Genomic DNA, 17,295 nt, shown 5'->3' with positions numbered 1-17,295 from the left:
GCCTTTGTGGCTGCTGTCAGACCATTCGCGAAATGCCTTCTGCGATGGACTGTAGCAAATCCCTATTGAAAAAGGCATGATATCCTCTTATTGTGACACTTGAGTAAACAACGAAAGAGAGAGCAAAATCATCTCTATAGGATGATCTCCGACCTATAGAAGTTTCTATAAGGTACAATCCCCGTGCGTTGATACATGCAGTGTATCCCTCTGCTGACGCGATATCCAACAGAGCCAACAGTCCGCCTGGAGCTTCACTAGAGTCAGCATGGGTTCTAGAAATGTCAAGGCTACCCAATAAAGGCACTTGCATAAACAACAAAAGAGACATCATGTATCCTCATAAATCATCTCTATAGGATGATCCTAACCATCCCTATTAGCCCTTATTAGTACAGTACAAGTGTTGCCGTTGCGCCCCTATTAGCCAGGCGCGCGTACTCATCTTTTTCTCATTCATGAAACCCAAAAAAAGTCATTCACATGATCTATAGAAGTTTCTAACGTGATTCCTAGTGTCATTTTTTGAACCTCCACATCTATTTGTACAAAAATATTTAAAAAGGGGGGGGGGGGGTTTCCATAAAGGCATATAGGGCATACTTGGGCAAAAGTGGGACTTTTGTACAAGAATTTGGAAAAAAAAAAAAAAAAAAAAAACACAAAATATCTAAAAATAGAGGAATGATAGATGCAAGGGCACCCTACATAAAGAGCTGGAAAGGGGGCGCCCATGATTGGATCCACGTCATTTTCGGTGACCTTTTAAAATAGTTGAAAATGTAAATTTGGTTGCACTAAATGACCTAGATACAATCAAGGGCTCTTTTCCGGCTCTTTATGCAAGGGCGCCCTTGTATCTATCATTCCTCCAAAAAAAATTTATAAAAAAAAAGAGAGAGGAAAGAAAATCCATGTTCCCTGAGAAAGACATATACAGGTCATATGCTTGGGGGAAAATTTGAGTCTTGCTTTTGCAGAGTATCTGACTCTTGTTTTGTCTTTGAGAGCATTAGATTGAAAAACCCCAATTTTTCGACTTTATAGTGTTGTATACGGGACGTAAGATCTGAACGGGTCCCTATTTTTTGACTTTTTAGTGGCATTCCTAGGCGCGTAGCCAAACAAGGCTCAGTCACCTACGGCCAACATTGTACGCGTAGAAGAAAATGTGTAGGAACCATGACCCAAAATCTCAACAGTTGGATATTCTGAGGTACATATTATAAGAAAATTAGGGACCCCCCCAATGGATAAAATCCCCCCTTAACAGAAATCGTTAATGCAGTTGGTGTTAACGGGTAGCTCCTTCCCCTTTAAAATATCCTAAAGACATCCCCCCCTGGGGGTGATATCACTGCCCGAAAAATAGAGGAACGTCATACATTCACCCCTTTTCTTTCAGCACCGTCTGGTGTATTTATTACTACTGTTCTACAGTGCAAGGGGGCTGCCCGGTGAAGGACAAGGGGCGAAAATTTCATTTTCTAATATAAAAATAGAAAAGTTGGACTGTTGCAACAAAAATATTGATCCGCGGTTATCAACAGCCAGGATTAGAATGAAATAGATGACTATGATTGTCTCATTTCAACGGTTTCCGTGAGAATGGTTCACTGCCTGAGGATAAATTCACCCGCCCCGTTTAATGTTTCTCTTTGCCTTTAACTGAGCGAATAACGTGGTGGGAGGAGGGGGTGGGGGATTGGGGGATTTTATCCATCAGAAGGGGGGGAAATATCATTGTTCTAAAATTGAGACGTGTTTGAGTTGATTCGAATTCATTCTTCCACGAAAGCTCTGTGAAACAACGGTTGGAGAAGGCGTTATTTATTCTTTTATACTTTAACACTACCTCTCGCATGTGGCCCTTTTTTCTTTGGGTTGGCCTGCACGTGACACATGTGCTAGGCATGACCCTAACCCTCTAATATGTTTCTTTAAGTTGACGGCTTGGAAAGTTCAATGTGTAATTGTGTATGGTTTGATCATGGTTTTAAATTTCGGTTTCGTATGGGTTTAGGCCCTCACCAGAACCGAAATTTAGGCCGAAATCAGCACACAATCAAAAAGTAATATTTTATTTAATACCAAATTTTGGTAATTTCAGTTGAAATTTCAGGAAAATGGCTATATAAAAACACGAAATTTTGGCCGAAATCCGGTACTGTTTCAGGTATTGGCAATTTTAAATCCGGATTTCCGTTAAAATTTAAAACCATGGGCGTGATATATGATTATATCAATATTGTAGCTGACGAATGGAGGATCCAGATTATCCCAAATTTCCACGTGTACGGCAATAATATGTGGGAGAGACCATTTGCATTAATTATGAAAAAGACTTGGAAAAGTAAGCTCGCTCGCCCGCCCTTGACCACGACCAGGACTTGCCAACATACATTGTAGTTCAGCTCCAACCACGAAACTACACCGTTTGTCATGGAACCTCAGATGACTCTGATCTAACGGCTCACATAACTCCAAACAGCCTCTCGTTTGTCCGATTCGACTCAAATTCTCTCTTATTCGACAAGCAACTGAAGAGTCTGAAGTATTGAGCAGAAGAAGATTTGTCTATCGAGAAGGTTTGAACACAATGTCCACACATTACTCTATAAATATAGACGTATCTGGTTTTCTCTCCTCTGTTAGTCTAAGCCTCCTCTGTAATAACTAATATGCATTCTCAGCGCACCAAAACGCATCACTTTGTTCTCTGCTTTCTTCCATCTCGCTCCTCTAAATCTCTACCAATTTTTTTCTTCATCTTCTCATGTCTTCTCTTCTTCTCCCATGGAGGCAACGCAGAGAATATCGGTGCCATAATCGACACCGAGACCCGTATCGGGAAAGAACAAAAGATAGCAATGGAAATTGCAATTCAAGACTTCAACAACACCTCCAACATTTCCACACTATCTCTTCACATACGAAACTCTGCCGGGGATCCCCTTCGAGCTGTCTCTGCCGGTAATTTAAATTTTTTACTTACCTTTTTCTTTAGGCCGAGCTAGTAAGATAAATGTTTACATTGAAAATTTTTATAGGGAAAAAACGTTTATATAGTTACTGGAACAGAATTTTTGTGTAAATATAAAAATTCGTACCCAATGAATGAATTTCCTTAAACCCCTTTAGTAATAGATGCAACAAAACTGAAATTGAAACCCATTATTTTGTGGAAATGATATATAGATATATCAACACAACCATATTTTAATAATTGCACAAACCCAGCTTGTCTTTTGTATTTTAATTGACTTGTAAGAGCTTTTTGGGTACTGTAATAGCCTTTTAAGTTTTAACAGCTCTGTAAGCAATAAAAGACAAGAAGGGTTAGTGCAGATATCAAAACATGAATGTGCTGATATCATTTCCCTTATTTTGATAGGAGATTTTAGTATTTTTCAAAAAGTACTGTACCCCTTACTCCATCGGATGATCGAAAACTCTTCATTTGTCTGCCCACAACATAAATAGTGTGTGCCCCTAAAATCATCTCAATAGGATGATGCTAACCCTCAGATCTATAGATCGGAGGGTTAGTAGCATCCTGATAGATCCAGTTCTTTCGTATACTAAACTTTCCTAGTCATTATAATTCCCAAGGAGATGTGGGTCTGTAACAAATGAATGAATTTCCTTAAAATAAAGAGGAGGATCTATCAAAAGAAATAAATAAAAGATACCTGAGGCTGTGAAATTTGATTGCAGCTGAAGATCTGATCAGTGAGCTGAAAATAAAAGCAATCGTGGGAATAACAGCGTGGCAAGAAGCAATACTAATCGCCAACGTGGGAAACCGAGAACAAATTCCAGTCATTTCCTTTTCAGCACCTGCTATTTCTCCACCAATGATGTTAGAACGATGGCCCTTCTTAGTTCTAATGTCCAACAATTATTCAGCAGAGATGAGTTGTATTGCATCCCTAGTTCGCTCATATGGGTGGCGAAAAATAATCACAATCTATGAAGAAAATTCCTACAGTGGTGGTGATGATGGAACCATTACACTTCTCTCTGAAACCCTAAAAAATGTTGAGTCCGAAATTGAATATCACTCTACTTTACCCCCTTTATCTTCTCTCTCTGACCCAAAAACCATAATCAGAGAAGAACTTACAAAGCTGAAGAAAAAACAGAGCAGGGTCTTCGTTGTATTGAAGTCATCTTCACCTTTCTCAGAGTTTTTATTCGAAGAGGCTAAACAAATGGGAATGATGGAAAAAGGGTATGTTTGGATTACTACAGAAAGTATTACAAATCTTATTGATTCTTTTAACTCCTCGGTCATCTCTACGATGCAAGGCGTGTTAGGAATCAAAACCCACTTCTCAGAAACTAGCTCTTCATTCAAAGATTTCAGTATTAAATTCCAGAAAGAGTTCAGATCAGAATACCCAGGAGAAAAAAATCCGGAGCCAGGAATGTTCGCACTGGTTGCTTATGATGCCATTTGGGCTGTGGCACGTGCGATGGAAAAAAACTCAAAAGGGGGTAAAGGGTTGGTAGAGGGGATTTTGACAAGTGATTGGAAAGGATTAAGTGGTAAAATACGTTTTGTAGATGGGGAATTAGCGAATAATGCTATTTTTCAGATCATTAATGTGGTGGGAAAGAGTTACAAAGAGCTCGGATTTTGGTCACCGGTTTCTGGTTTTGTGAAGAATACAACAGAGAATGAAAGGGGCGAAAAAGAGGAAATATTGGGGCCTGCGTTTTGGCCGGGGGACTCAACATCAGTGCCTTTAGGGTGGGCGATTCCTACAGATGAAAAGCAAATGAGGATTGGGGTTCCAAGTAAATCCCAATTTAATCTCTTTGTTAAGGTGGATCATGATGAGAAGAACGATACGAAATTTTCGGGTTTCAGCATTAAAGTTTTTGAAGAAGCCGTGAAACTGTTGCCTTACAATCTTACGTATGTGTTCGAGCAATTTGAGGGCTTGTACGACGACCTTGTTAATGAAGTCTATCTCGAGGTGACAACTCCTCCTATCTAGATTCTAAAATCTCGACTCGACTCGACTCCAATGAGTAGAGTAGAGTAGAGTCGAGTTGAATGTCATGGGTAACTCGATAGCAACTCAAGAACCCTTCGATAGCTTTTTAAATAATAAAAAACCAGATGAATTAGTGTAAATATCAAAACATGGTGGGGCTAATATGACTTCGCTGTGTTTTTGGGTAGTTTTTATACGCTGTGAGCCAGACGTCTGTATGTTTTTGAAAAGGTTTAGTGAGTTCCACTTCATAGGATGATCCAATCCGTTCATTTGTTGGGCCACAAGTTAAATGGGTACACCGTAGCTCATCCTAACCCTCCGATCAATAGAGGTCTCCTAAATAGGTAGTCCCTCTATAGATCAAAGGGTAAGGATCATCCTATTGAGATGATCCATGGCATGCGGCCTATTGTCATTGTGGCCCTGCTAATGAACGGTTTGGATCTTCCTTTGAACTGAGCCCTACTCTACTTTTTAAAAAATACTGGACTTCACATACACACGGCATATAAAATCTCATTTTTTGTTCAAATATTATTAGGGAAATGATATCAACACTCACATCTTTTAATAAGAGGCGCTCAAGTCTCTTGTCTTTTAATATTTTAAGGGCTGTTGGAAGTATATAACAGTTTTCAAAAAGCTCTTTCAAGCCCTTTAAATACTAAAAGACAAGAGACTTGAGCTCCTCTTATTAAAACATGCGAGTGTTGAATATTTCCCAAAACTTAGTGCATGTATGGCAACCTAAAAAAAAAAAAATCCTTGGAATGGCACTGAACAAACCAGGTAACCTATAGCTATAGGCATTGAACTCTGAATGAAAAGTTCTGGCTTACACTATCCTTGTAGGACATATTCCACATTTAATGTTTTTGTAAGCCAGTCAACTCAGCGGGTCGTTTCAGCTTCAACTCGGGCAAGTTCTCTAGTAATTCCCCAGATAATTTTCCAATCTCTCAATTTGAAAAGAGTCAATAGCGTAAGAGAGGAAATTTACAATATTTTCGTCATGACTTGGTCATCTATGAGACAGAAATCCGTTCTCAAACTAAATCCTAAAAAGCAAAACACTTTAGTTTTGCTTTCTTCTCTTCTTTCTTCTAACCATTCCAAAATCTTGATCGTTGGTGTGAAATGGCAGCATTTTGAAGCGGTGGTTGGAGACATTACAATCCTGGCCGCCCGTTCAGAGTACGTGGAGTTCACTCAGCCCTACGCAGAATCGAGGCTCGCAATGTTGGTCCCCGTGAAGGAAGCTTCTCAGAAGGGGTGGTTGTTTGCGAAACCTTTCACAAAGGAGATGTGGGCGGTGACTGGGGTCATATTTGTCTACACGGGCCTAGTCGTGTGGTTCTTGGAACACCGAAGAAACCCAGATTTCAGAGGCCCTTGGGGGACCCAACTCAGCACTATGCTCTGGTTCATCTTTTGCACCCTCTTCTTTGCACATAGTAAGTGTTTTCACCACCTAATTTTGATACTAACACTTTCCTTTAATGGCATTGCCAGTAATGGCATTCCTCTCCTTTACACTCTAATTACTTTACACTCTAATCACCAAGTGCTTTACAGTCCTCTAATCCGTGTTAGAGTAATTAGGTCAAGCAAGAGGTTGCTTGAAGCATTACACCCAAGGTATCTAATTTGGAATACCAAGTTTGTTGCCCCCAGCCTCTATATATATTAGATACACTAGGGTTTTAATAGGTTAGTGGGCTCTAGCTCAAATAGGCCCACTATACCGGTCCATTATCTTATTGGGCTTATATTAGAACATACATGGGTTATATTATATACCCAACAATCTCCTCTTATGTTCTACATATAGCACAATCCAATAGATAGATAGTGTAATGGTCAAAACAAAATATTGAATCATCCACATCACCATATGGTCTATATCATAAAAGATCTGTAATCCAAATGAAAACATGAATCCTTTTATGACAAACCAAGAGTTTTAGATATACAACAAGCTAAACTCAACCAAAAGGTAGTTTCACATATAAGTGAACCTCACTGATCTTAGATGAATTCATTCATGAGGTATGATTCTCATCGAGATCCAAAATAAAGTTCCACAAAAAAGTGAACTCTATGTATACTGAAATGTAAGCATAGTCTTTATGACTTTAGAAGATTTACTCATCAAGTAAGTCATCTTCATCAAAGTCCAAATCAAGACAATTTCCTCCTTTTTCGCCAATCCCTGTGAATTACCAAATATGTATTTCATGAAAATGAATCCAATCATTTGTGTAAAACACTAAAGTATCTAGTTCTACCTGAAAAAGAACTTAGTACAATTCCATAATTCACGAAAGTATCTAGTTCTACCTGAAGAAGAACTTAGTACAATTCAAAATGGCTGAAAAAGTATCAGTATCACTCTCACCATAAGCATCATTGTCAAGTTTCAATAAAGAATAAGACCTAAACAGCTTCTTTTGCAAATAACCATTCATAATTGTCAAGTTTCATTAAAGAACAAGACCAAATAGTTTCTTTTGCAAAGAATTATTTCATGTTTCTTTTTGGAATGTTACAGTCATCTTATCCATATTTGAGTTAAGCTGTATCATCAAGTTTGGAATGTACAACCTTTCCCAAAAAAAGGACATGTCATCAAATGTGGAATGACATACAACAACTGTAAACATCATCGAAACATATCAAGGGCCTATCTTAGCCAAAACAGAGGGAGATTCGAAAAATTCAAAATAACATGGATGTAGGTTAAGACATGTCTACACGGTCTTTAACCCCATCTCCCCCACAATTTTGAATATTCGATCTTTGGTCAGTCCCTGTTGTGAGAGCTTCGGCCTATTATCCTTCGATTTCGTATCAATCAAAGTGATAATCCCGTGTTCTTGAGATAATTCAGCATATGGCCTGTTGCAGCCTAAGATGTCTCCTCTTACCATTAAAGAGTGAGTTCTTCACAATCATTGTTGTAGCTTGATTATCACATAAGACACATAAGGAACTAATCTTTAACCCACGAAAGAACTAATCTTTAATCGGGTCAGTGGAATGCCATAACCATAATCAGATTCTTTATCCATTAGCTTTCATCTATAGCTGAAGTTATGGCATAAAGTTTCAATTCGACTTCCACACAACAACAATAAATTTGTTATCATCTGATTCTGAGCCCCATGATACATCAGAATAAACTTTCATAATAAGTGGATGGCCACCATAGTTCAGAGCATACTCTTGAGTACACGAAAGGTATCTCATCAGCCTCATAAGGGCATTTCTATGCTCATGGCTAGGAGTGCTAGTCAAATGACTCAGCATGCCAACTATAAAGGCTATGTCTGGTCCAGTGCAACACATAACAAACATGATACTACCAATCAGTTTAGAATAATCTAACTGATCCACACACTGTCTCTGCCTTAGAGATCAGCTTCTTGGTATAATAAAAATGGTGTCTCAATCGGTTTGCACTCACTGCATTCCCATAAGGAAAGTATTTTTTTTTTCATATAATGGGCTAGGCCAAGGGCGATTCCTTGCCTTTCAAAAACTTACTTTCGTACCAAGAATGATGTTAACAACACCGAGGTCTTTTCATGTCGAATTCTTTACCCAAGGTTAGTTTCACATTACTCACCACAGAGAGAGATTGGAAACAAGAATCAACATCTACATACAAGCAAATAATCATGACCTTATTTGACACAAAATGATAGTAAAAGCATTTATCAGAGTAATTGATCAGAAAACCCAAAGCTCTTTATTACTTTGTCAAATTTTTGATGTCACAATTTAGGTGTTTGATTAAAACCATAACAAAATTTTGTATAAGCACATACAAATATCTACTTACAGCACATAGTCTTAGCTCTTTTTGGCAAATCGACTAGCTGTCAAGTTAGATTTTCTAACAGAGAGCTCATTTCATCATGAATGGCTTCTGCCCATAACAAATAGTCCCTAGATCTCATCACTTCCTGATAGGATGATGGATCATTCTCCAAAGGGTAGGTCACAAAGTCCTCACCAAAATTCTTGGGTACTCTACCACATATAAATGAAGTGCATATACCAAAATAATAGTAACTACTTTAACATCTTATAAAGTTAGTTGTTTACCTGAAGAAAGGGCCAAGTTCGCAGTACCAATGTGAGTGACCTCCATGTCTGCTCCACTAGCCACTGTACCAGTCTCCTTTACTTCGATAACACCAGTGAAAAATTTCTTTGAGTTGTAAGCATGACAAATGGCTTCTGTATCCTACCACCAATCTCTGGAAGTACTGGCCTTATCTTTTCCCAACATGGCAGTGAAACTTTTAGGCTCAGCCGTATCTACCAACATAGTAGCTTCCTTATATGGTGTGTCCAAACAATTAACGTTTGACCATCTCAAAGGGAATTGTAGTCTTGTCCATTTTAGTCTAATTTACCAAAATAAAATATGGAAAGAGTGCACCTGATTTGCGAAGCGCGATAACCAAATAAGAATAACTAAGTCGCGAACCAAATCCAAACTCGAATCCGAGATATCCAAGATGAAACCCAACAGCAAGAGATTACCACCAATGGAAAAACCCAAACCCAACCTATTGGGATTTATAGGGGGTGAACCAAGAACAAAGAACCAGCCAAGGCGAAACCCGACGCGAGGTATACAAATTATGAGAGGAGAGGAGAAACCCAAACTGATTTCCACTTTCAATCCATTGTCGTGTGAAACCCCAACATGATCGGTTTCATAGAGAAGGCCCAAAATTTCTTGGTCAACAAGATTTATTCTACAAATAGGTTGTTCAGTCAACAAATATTGTTCACCACCAACAAAAGCCCTGTGGCCAATGCAATTCCTGTGGGAGAAGAGAACCCACTTACAAAAAAAACGGTTTCAGCCAAAGAAAATCCACCTACCAAAGAGTATAATGTGGGTGAATAATGCCAAAGAGAGAGAAGGTAAGGGCCAATTGTTTTCTTTAGTTCACAGATTGAACGTGAATAAACCCTTTTTGGCAAACAGATAATTGTTGCAAATCACCTCGTCAATTCAGTGTTTGTATCAACAGATCGTCAACGACGAAGGATCTACGTACCAAAAAATCTCTGACAAAACAATAATCGTTTTGTTTCAACTAACAAGATAATTATCTGGTTGCTTCCTTGCTGGGAAGAAACCCACGATTTGTGTGTTGTAACAGATCCCAATCACAAATCAATAAGAGGAAAATAAGAAATCCCTCGCCCAAAGCGTTTTTCTGTGGGAGAAGAAACTCACGACAATTCATGATCCAAAATATCAGCCGTCCTTCTTGATAGAAGCAGACGTTCCCAAGAGAAAACCCTAAAAAATGGTACTGCTTCAAGATTGTTAGAGTAATTAGGTCAAGCAAGAGGTTGTTTGAAGCATTACACCCAAGGTATCTAATTTGGAATACCAAGTTTGTTGCCTCCAGCCCCTATATATATTAGATACACTAGGGTTTTAATAGGTTAGTGGGCTCTAGCCCAAATAGGCCCACTACACCGGTCTATTATCTTATTGGGCTTATATTAGAACATACATGGGTTATATTATATACCCAACAATCCGCACTCCCTTGTTTTCTTTATATATTATTGGGGGTGATTTTAACGAGATTAGGTTTGTTAGTGAGAGACTTGGGTGTAGGAGATCGGTTAAGAACATGAGGGTATTTGATGAGTTCATTGCGAAGAATGATTTAATTGATCTCCCATTGTCTGGGTCCCGTTTCACCTGGAGTCGGGGTGAATCCAAGAGCAGGATTGATCGTTTCCTAATTTGTCCTGGTTGGCAAACTGGAGGTCTCACACCTCCAGTTTGCGGATGATACCCTTTTGTTTTGTGAACCAGAGAGACTCCAAGTGTTAAATTTGAAATCTATATTGAGATGTTATGAAATCATATCGGGGCAAAGATCCAACTTTCATAAATCTAGGATGTTTCCTTTGAATATCCCTATGGAGGAGGCCTTGGAGTTGGTTGGGATCCTGGGATGTGAGATGGATCATTTACCTTCTTCGTATTTGGGTCTGCCCTTGGGGTTTGGAAAACCAAACAAGGTATTATGGGAGCCGATAATTGAGAGGATAGGGAGGAGGCTGGACACTTGGAAAAGAAATTTAGTGTCTAGAGGAGGAAGGTTGGTTTTAGTCAAGGCAGTTTTGGCAAATATCCCTGTATATTTTATGTCTTTATTCAAGTGCCCAGTTAGCGTTGCCTTACGAATAGAAATGATTCAACCCAGATTTTTGTGGGGCGGAACAGAGGAGAAAAAAGCGTGGTGAGTTGGAAGGATGTTTGTGTGCCCATTAAGGAAGGCGGATTGGGTATCAGGAGGTTTAGGGAGTTCAACCACGCTTTGCTAGGGAAGTGGTTATGTAGGTTTGGTGAGGAGCAGTCTCATTTGTGGGCCAGGGTTATTTGTAGTAAGTATGGGTGTCAGTCTGGAGGTTGGGAATCACTTGAAAACTTTAAGAAAAAGGGTTTGACGGTGTGGAGAGATATTTTAAAAATGTGTTTCTCATTTAACATGAATATTAGATTTAGAGTTTATGGAGGTGACAGAATAAATTTTTGGGAAGATGTGTGGTGTGCAGAGAGGCCGCTTAGGTTGTTGTTCCCGGAGATTTATAGGGTGGCCCTAAATAAAGAAACTTTTGTGAGTGAATGCTTGGATCATAGTGGTGGTGATTTGGTGTAGTGTCCGGCTTATAGAAGAAATTTTTTTGCTTGGGAGCAAGAGTCTGTGTCTCATCTTAAGAGGCTCCTTGATAGCTGCTACATTAAAAGAGTAGGGAAGGATAGGAGATTATGGACTGCGGATTTTTCTGGGATTTTCTTTGTCAAATCATTCTATAAAAGCTTGATGCCCTGTTTTGCTCCCTCTTTTTTCAGCAAAGGTATGGAAATTTCATTGTCCACCTCGGGTTAGCATCTTTGGTTGGGCTGTGTGTTGCGAAATGATACAAACCATTAACTTTCAGAGAAATTGTGGCATGTGGCTTGTTGATCATTGCCCTCTCTGTCTTGAGGATGGGGAATCTGTGGATCATCTTTTCATGCACTGTTCGTTTACCTGGATTATATGGGGTCGTATTTTCTTGAGATTTGGGATTACTTGGGTATTCCGAAGATCTATTCAGATGTTACTGGATCTTTGGAGCTTTGTGCCTTGGAAAAGAAAGGGTAAAATCTTATGGGAAGTTTGTTTACTTGCTACTTGGTGGGTAGTATGGAAGGAGTGAAATGCTAGGGTGTTTGAGGAGGTATCCAAATCTCCTCATTATCTGTTTATGCGCATTATTGCGGTGGCTATAGCATGGACGAGATGTCATTCATCGCTTCGGTTTGTATCGGCTTATGATCTCTGGGAAGGTTGGCGAGAAGTGTGTTTTAGTAGTGAGAGGGCTACTATCATTGTCCATAGTTGGGAGCCACCTCCTAATGGGGTGCTAAAATTGAACTTTGATGGTGCTTGTTTTGGGAATCCGGGTCCGGCCGGGGTGGGAGGCTTATGTCGGGATGATAGTAGCAAGGTGCTTTGGGCCTTTTGCGGTCCGATTGGAGAGTGTGATGCTACGGAGGGGGAAGTCAAAGCGGCTTTTCAAGGACTAAAAAATATTAGGAGGGATAGTTTGAAGAACTTAATTGTTGAAGGGGATTCTCTAAATGTGATCCGATGGTTGAAGGGTGGGGTAGTTCCTCCTTAGAGATTCTTGACTCTTTTTTATGAAATGGAGGAAATAATCGCGGAATCAAATATTGAATTGTACCACGTTTGGAGGTCCGCAAATGAGAAGGCTGATTTGTTGGGTAGGAGAGGCGTGGGGAGCGATTTTTTGAGATGGTTTGATCATCTTCCTCCTTGAGATGTCCTCTGCGCTGTGCTCCTTTTTCTGTTTCTTTTTTCTTTCTGTATTCTTGAGTTTTCCCTTCTCGGGGCCCCCCTTTTATTCAATATTATTTGCCATTTCAAGAAAAAAAAAATATTTTTCCTAGAATGTATACTTCAGCCTTATTCTTGCAATCAAAATGTATCTTTATATTAGATACCATTCGTCAATCATTCCCAATGAGTAAATGTCATCCACATACATAATTCCTACATCATTACAAATGACTAGAATGCCATCCAGATGCAACACAAAAAATGTCATAGGACTGTGATGCTGGTGCATCTCGTCCGAGCATGCAGATCAACCGCTCACGTTGTTCCCATGGAATAAAGAGTTTTGGTTTCATTAGAAGTTCTTTTATATTAGAATTTTATTTTTATTAGGATTGTTAGTTGGACGAAATTCTCAAGAGTTGTTCGTTCAAAAGTTTTAGAAATTAAAATTTCAGCTATTTTAGGATTCTAGAGATAATTTAGGAAAGTTGAGAGATTTTAGAAAGTTGGTTCTATTTTTCTAATTTTATTAGAAGTAGGATACGGCCACAAAAAACACTATAAATATGGGTTCTCATTGTAAACGTAGGAGGCTGATTTTATGAATAAAATTTGAGTTTTTTTAGGAATTATATTCCTTGTTTATCTTCATCTTCTTCCTTGGATCAAAGAGGTAAAACACAATGTGTTTGTAGTTTTCTTCTTCATATCCCCATCAATTTCATGTGTTTGTTTGGATTCCATCAACATCCTTCATCGAACCAGCCCTTCCTGGTTCCCCGCCTCTATCCACCATTGAAGTAGCTTCTCTGCTTCAAGTTTCCATCGACCAAGTCAATTTCAGCCCAAGAGCCCAAGGTATTTTTGTCATTTTCTATCATCCCATAGCAAAGCCCACATATTCCTATTATTTAGGTGACCAACAACAAGTGTTTTCTCAGCCAATTACCATAGATAAAGCAGCCACTCACCTGCTTGTTTTCTCCTCACCAAAGCCATCTCGTCAGTCCCATAAATCTCCTACAATACAGCCCCTTCACATAGAACCCATTAATCCTTTAACCACCTAACCAATATACACCTGTCCGATTAATCATCCCCATCTCCAAACATTAGCCCCTTCATATCTCCCATAAGATAAACCTAGAGTCACATTAGCAGCCTCCATATTACCCTGTCCATGCTTATTCCTAGTAGCCCAACAGCACATGATTTACACCACCCTTGATTTGTCTCAACCTTGTTTCAGCCCTCTAAATAACCATCTAGTTTAACCCACCATCCGCCATCTTATACCCTTTAACTTTTCGCTACCGTATCCGCGCCTTGACATTAAAGCTTCCGCAACCCGCTCCTGCGTCAGACTCCCATTAAGCTTTTGCCTCATCCATATTTTGTGAGAAACCATGAATTTTTTCGGAGAATATTAGCCTACCGAATGGTGAGAGAGTGGGGAGCGATAGACATAAGAGGGACTAAGTGAGGAGAGGATAAGAAAATCCTGAAAAAGAAGGAAAAAAGAAACACTGCCCAAAATATGATTGATTTTTTCCTTGTATTTTAACCACTTCTCACCCTCTACCCATTCGTGCCCTCTGAAGTATTTCCTTCTCCCACCTGCCCTACCCTTCTTTCACGACTTGAGAAACGAATTTATCATGAAATAAAAATCATACTTTCCAAACATAGCCAAAATGTAATGATAATCTCTGTTTAGTTGCATTAAATATACTAAAAATCAAAGTAAAAGGACATTTTTTCCCCTGCTCCTAGTATAGTTTGGTTGCTATTTATTATTCACTATCAAGATATAAATTTTCCAAATGCAAGACCTTTTATACTGTTTGACTTTCCTCTCAAATCAAGAGGAAAAGCATGGTAAAGAAATGGGAATCTGTTTTTCTTTCCATCTATTTCTATATTACGAACATCCAAACGGACACCAAGGAAAACACAAACAAAATCAGGTGGAAATATCATTTCCCATCCGTAAATTAGGTTCCTTCAATAAATAAATACCTCTTATGAGTACTATACCACCATTTCTGCTCTTTTTTTCATTCATCACATGTTAATTTCTTTCTTCAGGGGAGAGACTCCTTAGCAACTTCACTCGAGTGGTGATCGTGATGTGGTTGTTCGTGGTTTTGGTCCTGACCTCTAGCTACACGGCCAGCCTCACTTCCATGCTAACAGTCCAACGGATCGAACCGAAAGTGAATGACATCGAATTTCTAAGAAGAAACCACTTGCCAGTTGGGTGCGATAATGATTCATTCGTGGAGAAATACCTCACGGAAGTGCTGCATTTTGATCAATCAAGCATAGTAAGGCTCAATTACCTGGAAGATGACTATTCGGATGCCTTCAACAGTGGGAGGATCGTAGCGGCCTTCCTCGAGATCCCATATCTTCATATCTTCCTCTCCAAATACTACAAGGGATACACGACATTGGAACCAAGCTACAGTCTAGGAGGCTTTGGCTTTGTAAGTAATAATCAAAACTCTAAACCTCATACCGATTTTGTTGAGAAACAGTAATACCTAATGTTGAAAGGAAATAATATTTCCATCCTCTTTTGTTTTTCTTTTCCTTGCAAGTACTAAAGTCAATTTCGAAAGAAAAAGGTAAACAAAAGGAGGTTGGAAGAAGTTTCATTGTGTTAGGCCTTGTTCAATCCTCCTAACACAATAAACAAAGAAAAAGGTAAACAAGTTTTATTGTGTTAGGAGGTTGGAACAAAAACTACAAACTCTATTCAGTAGATTTTGTATTCATTCATGAAGTGGCTGCTCTCACATGCAACAGGCCATCCGTGAAATGCCTTCTGCGATGGATGCTAGCAAATCCCTTATAAATAACATAAAAGACTACCATGACACTTCACTTTACAAGACACATTAATTTTCCAAATTTTAGCCTAGATTCTCATATGGGCCAAAACCATAAGCAAGCTATTCTCCTTTTTACTAGATTGAGTACAGCACAAGACACGCTTCTTTTTTAAAGAATGAAAAACGGTTTAGCTTTGGTCGGTATAAGTCACTGTACTGTACAGGGATAGAAATCTGTGAACAATTAGCCCTTTGGAAAATACTATAGAGGGAAAAATGATACAATTGTTTTAGCAATGTACCTTTAAGGTTGCTTAGTGGGCTCACATTCCTAGCAGATCTTGTGCCAACTTCTACTATATGCCTTGGTCTGGTCTATATGATATGCAGTGAAGCCATCCTCTTTAAAAGATTATATTAGCATTCCTCGTGCAATTTTTTTTATAACCAGGAATTTATCTAGGAACACTTATTAATAATTGCAGTCCTCATTCATCTAATTGATTAACTCTTCAACTGCTTGCAGGTCTTTCCAAAGGGTTCTCCTTTAACCAGTGACATTTCTAAAGCCATTCTCACACTATCAGAGAACGGAAGGCTGAGGGAATTGGAAGATCAAATGATGTCGGGTTACACCAAATGTTCAGGTTCTGGAACCAACTTAAGTGACAAGAATGAGAGCCTAACCCTTGAAAGCTTTTGGTTGCTTTTTGTCCTCACAGGAGGCATTTCTACGCTTGCCGTCCTAATCTTCCTTGCTAACTTACTGCGGGAACTCCGGCAAGGAAGAGTGGGAGAAGAAGAATATATAAGCCCCGGCACGAAGAGGTTGTGGAGAAGAGCTGTGACATTAGTAAAATACTGGAATAAAGGGCAGCTTTCTGACTTAGCTTCGCGTTCATCTTCCTCCACGGACACTAAAAGATGGAGTTCCACAAGAATGAGGCAAGTAAGCCTGAAAAACACTCCACAGCACCCTGAAGATTCGCCCTGTTAGAATATCTGAGATCTCACTGTTAGATTGATTTGGTACTACAGGAGGTTGCTAACACAAAGGCCTCAAATATGTTAAAAAAAAATTTTAATTTCATGTAAAAAATGTTATTTCATTATTTGTTTAAAAATGTAATTTCATCCAAAAATGCAATTTAACAGTGAGATCCAATAATCAATTTCTTACTCACTGTCAGTTCTCAAAATCCAAAACAAACAGGGCATAAGTCTCTCCACTTCCCATCCCTCGCATTGACCCCACAGATATTCAATTGAATATTTTTTCATAGCGGCCAAACATGTCCTTAAGCAACGATCAAGATATCATATTTTAAAAAAAAAACTTGTATTAGGATAAAATTTTCAAACGAACATAGTCACAACTAGAGCCCTAATGGCCCGATTAGGTTGGTACTCATTTTAGTCTCACATCCTATTGCTTCCTTCTTTTTTAAAATTCCCAATTTCCTAAAAAAACTATATCGCACCTTATTGCTTTAACCTAGGGTTGTCAAGAAAAAGTTGAAGGGCTTGTAGCCCATTACAGTCCTGGGGCAA

At 39.0% G+C, this 17,295-nt stretch overlaps 1 protein-coding gene across 1 annotated transcript; it reads left to right on the top strand.

The window, feature by feature from the left end:
• Positions 1-2,574: 2,574 nt before the first annotated feature.
• On the top strand, positions 2,575-16,912 carry LOC143890399 (glutamate receptor 2.7-like). The gene is made up of 5 exons (XM_077395053.1): positions 2,575-2,973; positions 3,718-4,985; positions 6,154-6,463; positions 14,996-15,396; positions 16,271-16,912. The coding sequence occupies exons 1-5, from the start codon at positions 2,682-2,684 to the stop codon at positions 16,739-16,741; spliced, it is 2,742 nt and encodes a 913-aa protein (XP_077251168.1). The 5' UTR covers positions 2,575-2,681; the 3' UTR covers positions 16,742-16,912.
• The last annotated feature ends 383 nt before the right edge of the window (positions 16,913-17,295 follow it).

This window comes from Tasmannia lanceolata, unplaced genomic scaffold, assembly GCF_043159265.1.
Source record: "Tasmannia lanceolata isolate RefF3 unplaced genomic scaffold, GAP_Taslan_0.1 ptg000013l, whole genome shotgun sequence".
NCBI classification, from domain to species: Eukaryota; Viridiplantae; Streptophyta; class Magnoliopsida; order Canellales; family Winteraceae; genus Tasmannia; species Tasmannia lanceolata.
The sequence above is the reverse complement of the archived record's forward strand: the minus strand, read 5'-3'. Positions and strand labels throughout refer to the sequence as shown.

Excerpts from the sequence above, each read along its gene's own strand:
- LOC143890399 (XM_077395053.1), top strand. The coding sequence starts at position 2,682 with ATGCATTCTCAGCGCACCAAAACGCATCACTTTGTTCTCTGCTTTCTT. Across the intron at positions 2,974-3,717 it reads CCTTCGAGCTGTCTCTGCCG|CTGAAGATCTGATCAGTGAG; the intron begins GTAATTTAAATT and ends ATTTGATTGCAG. Across the intron at positions 15,397-16,270 it reads GTCTAGGAGGCTTTGGCTTT|GTCTTTCCAAAGGGTTCTCC; the intron begins GTAAGTAATAAT and ends AACTGCTTGCAG.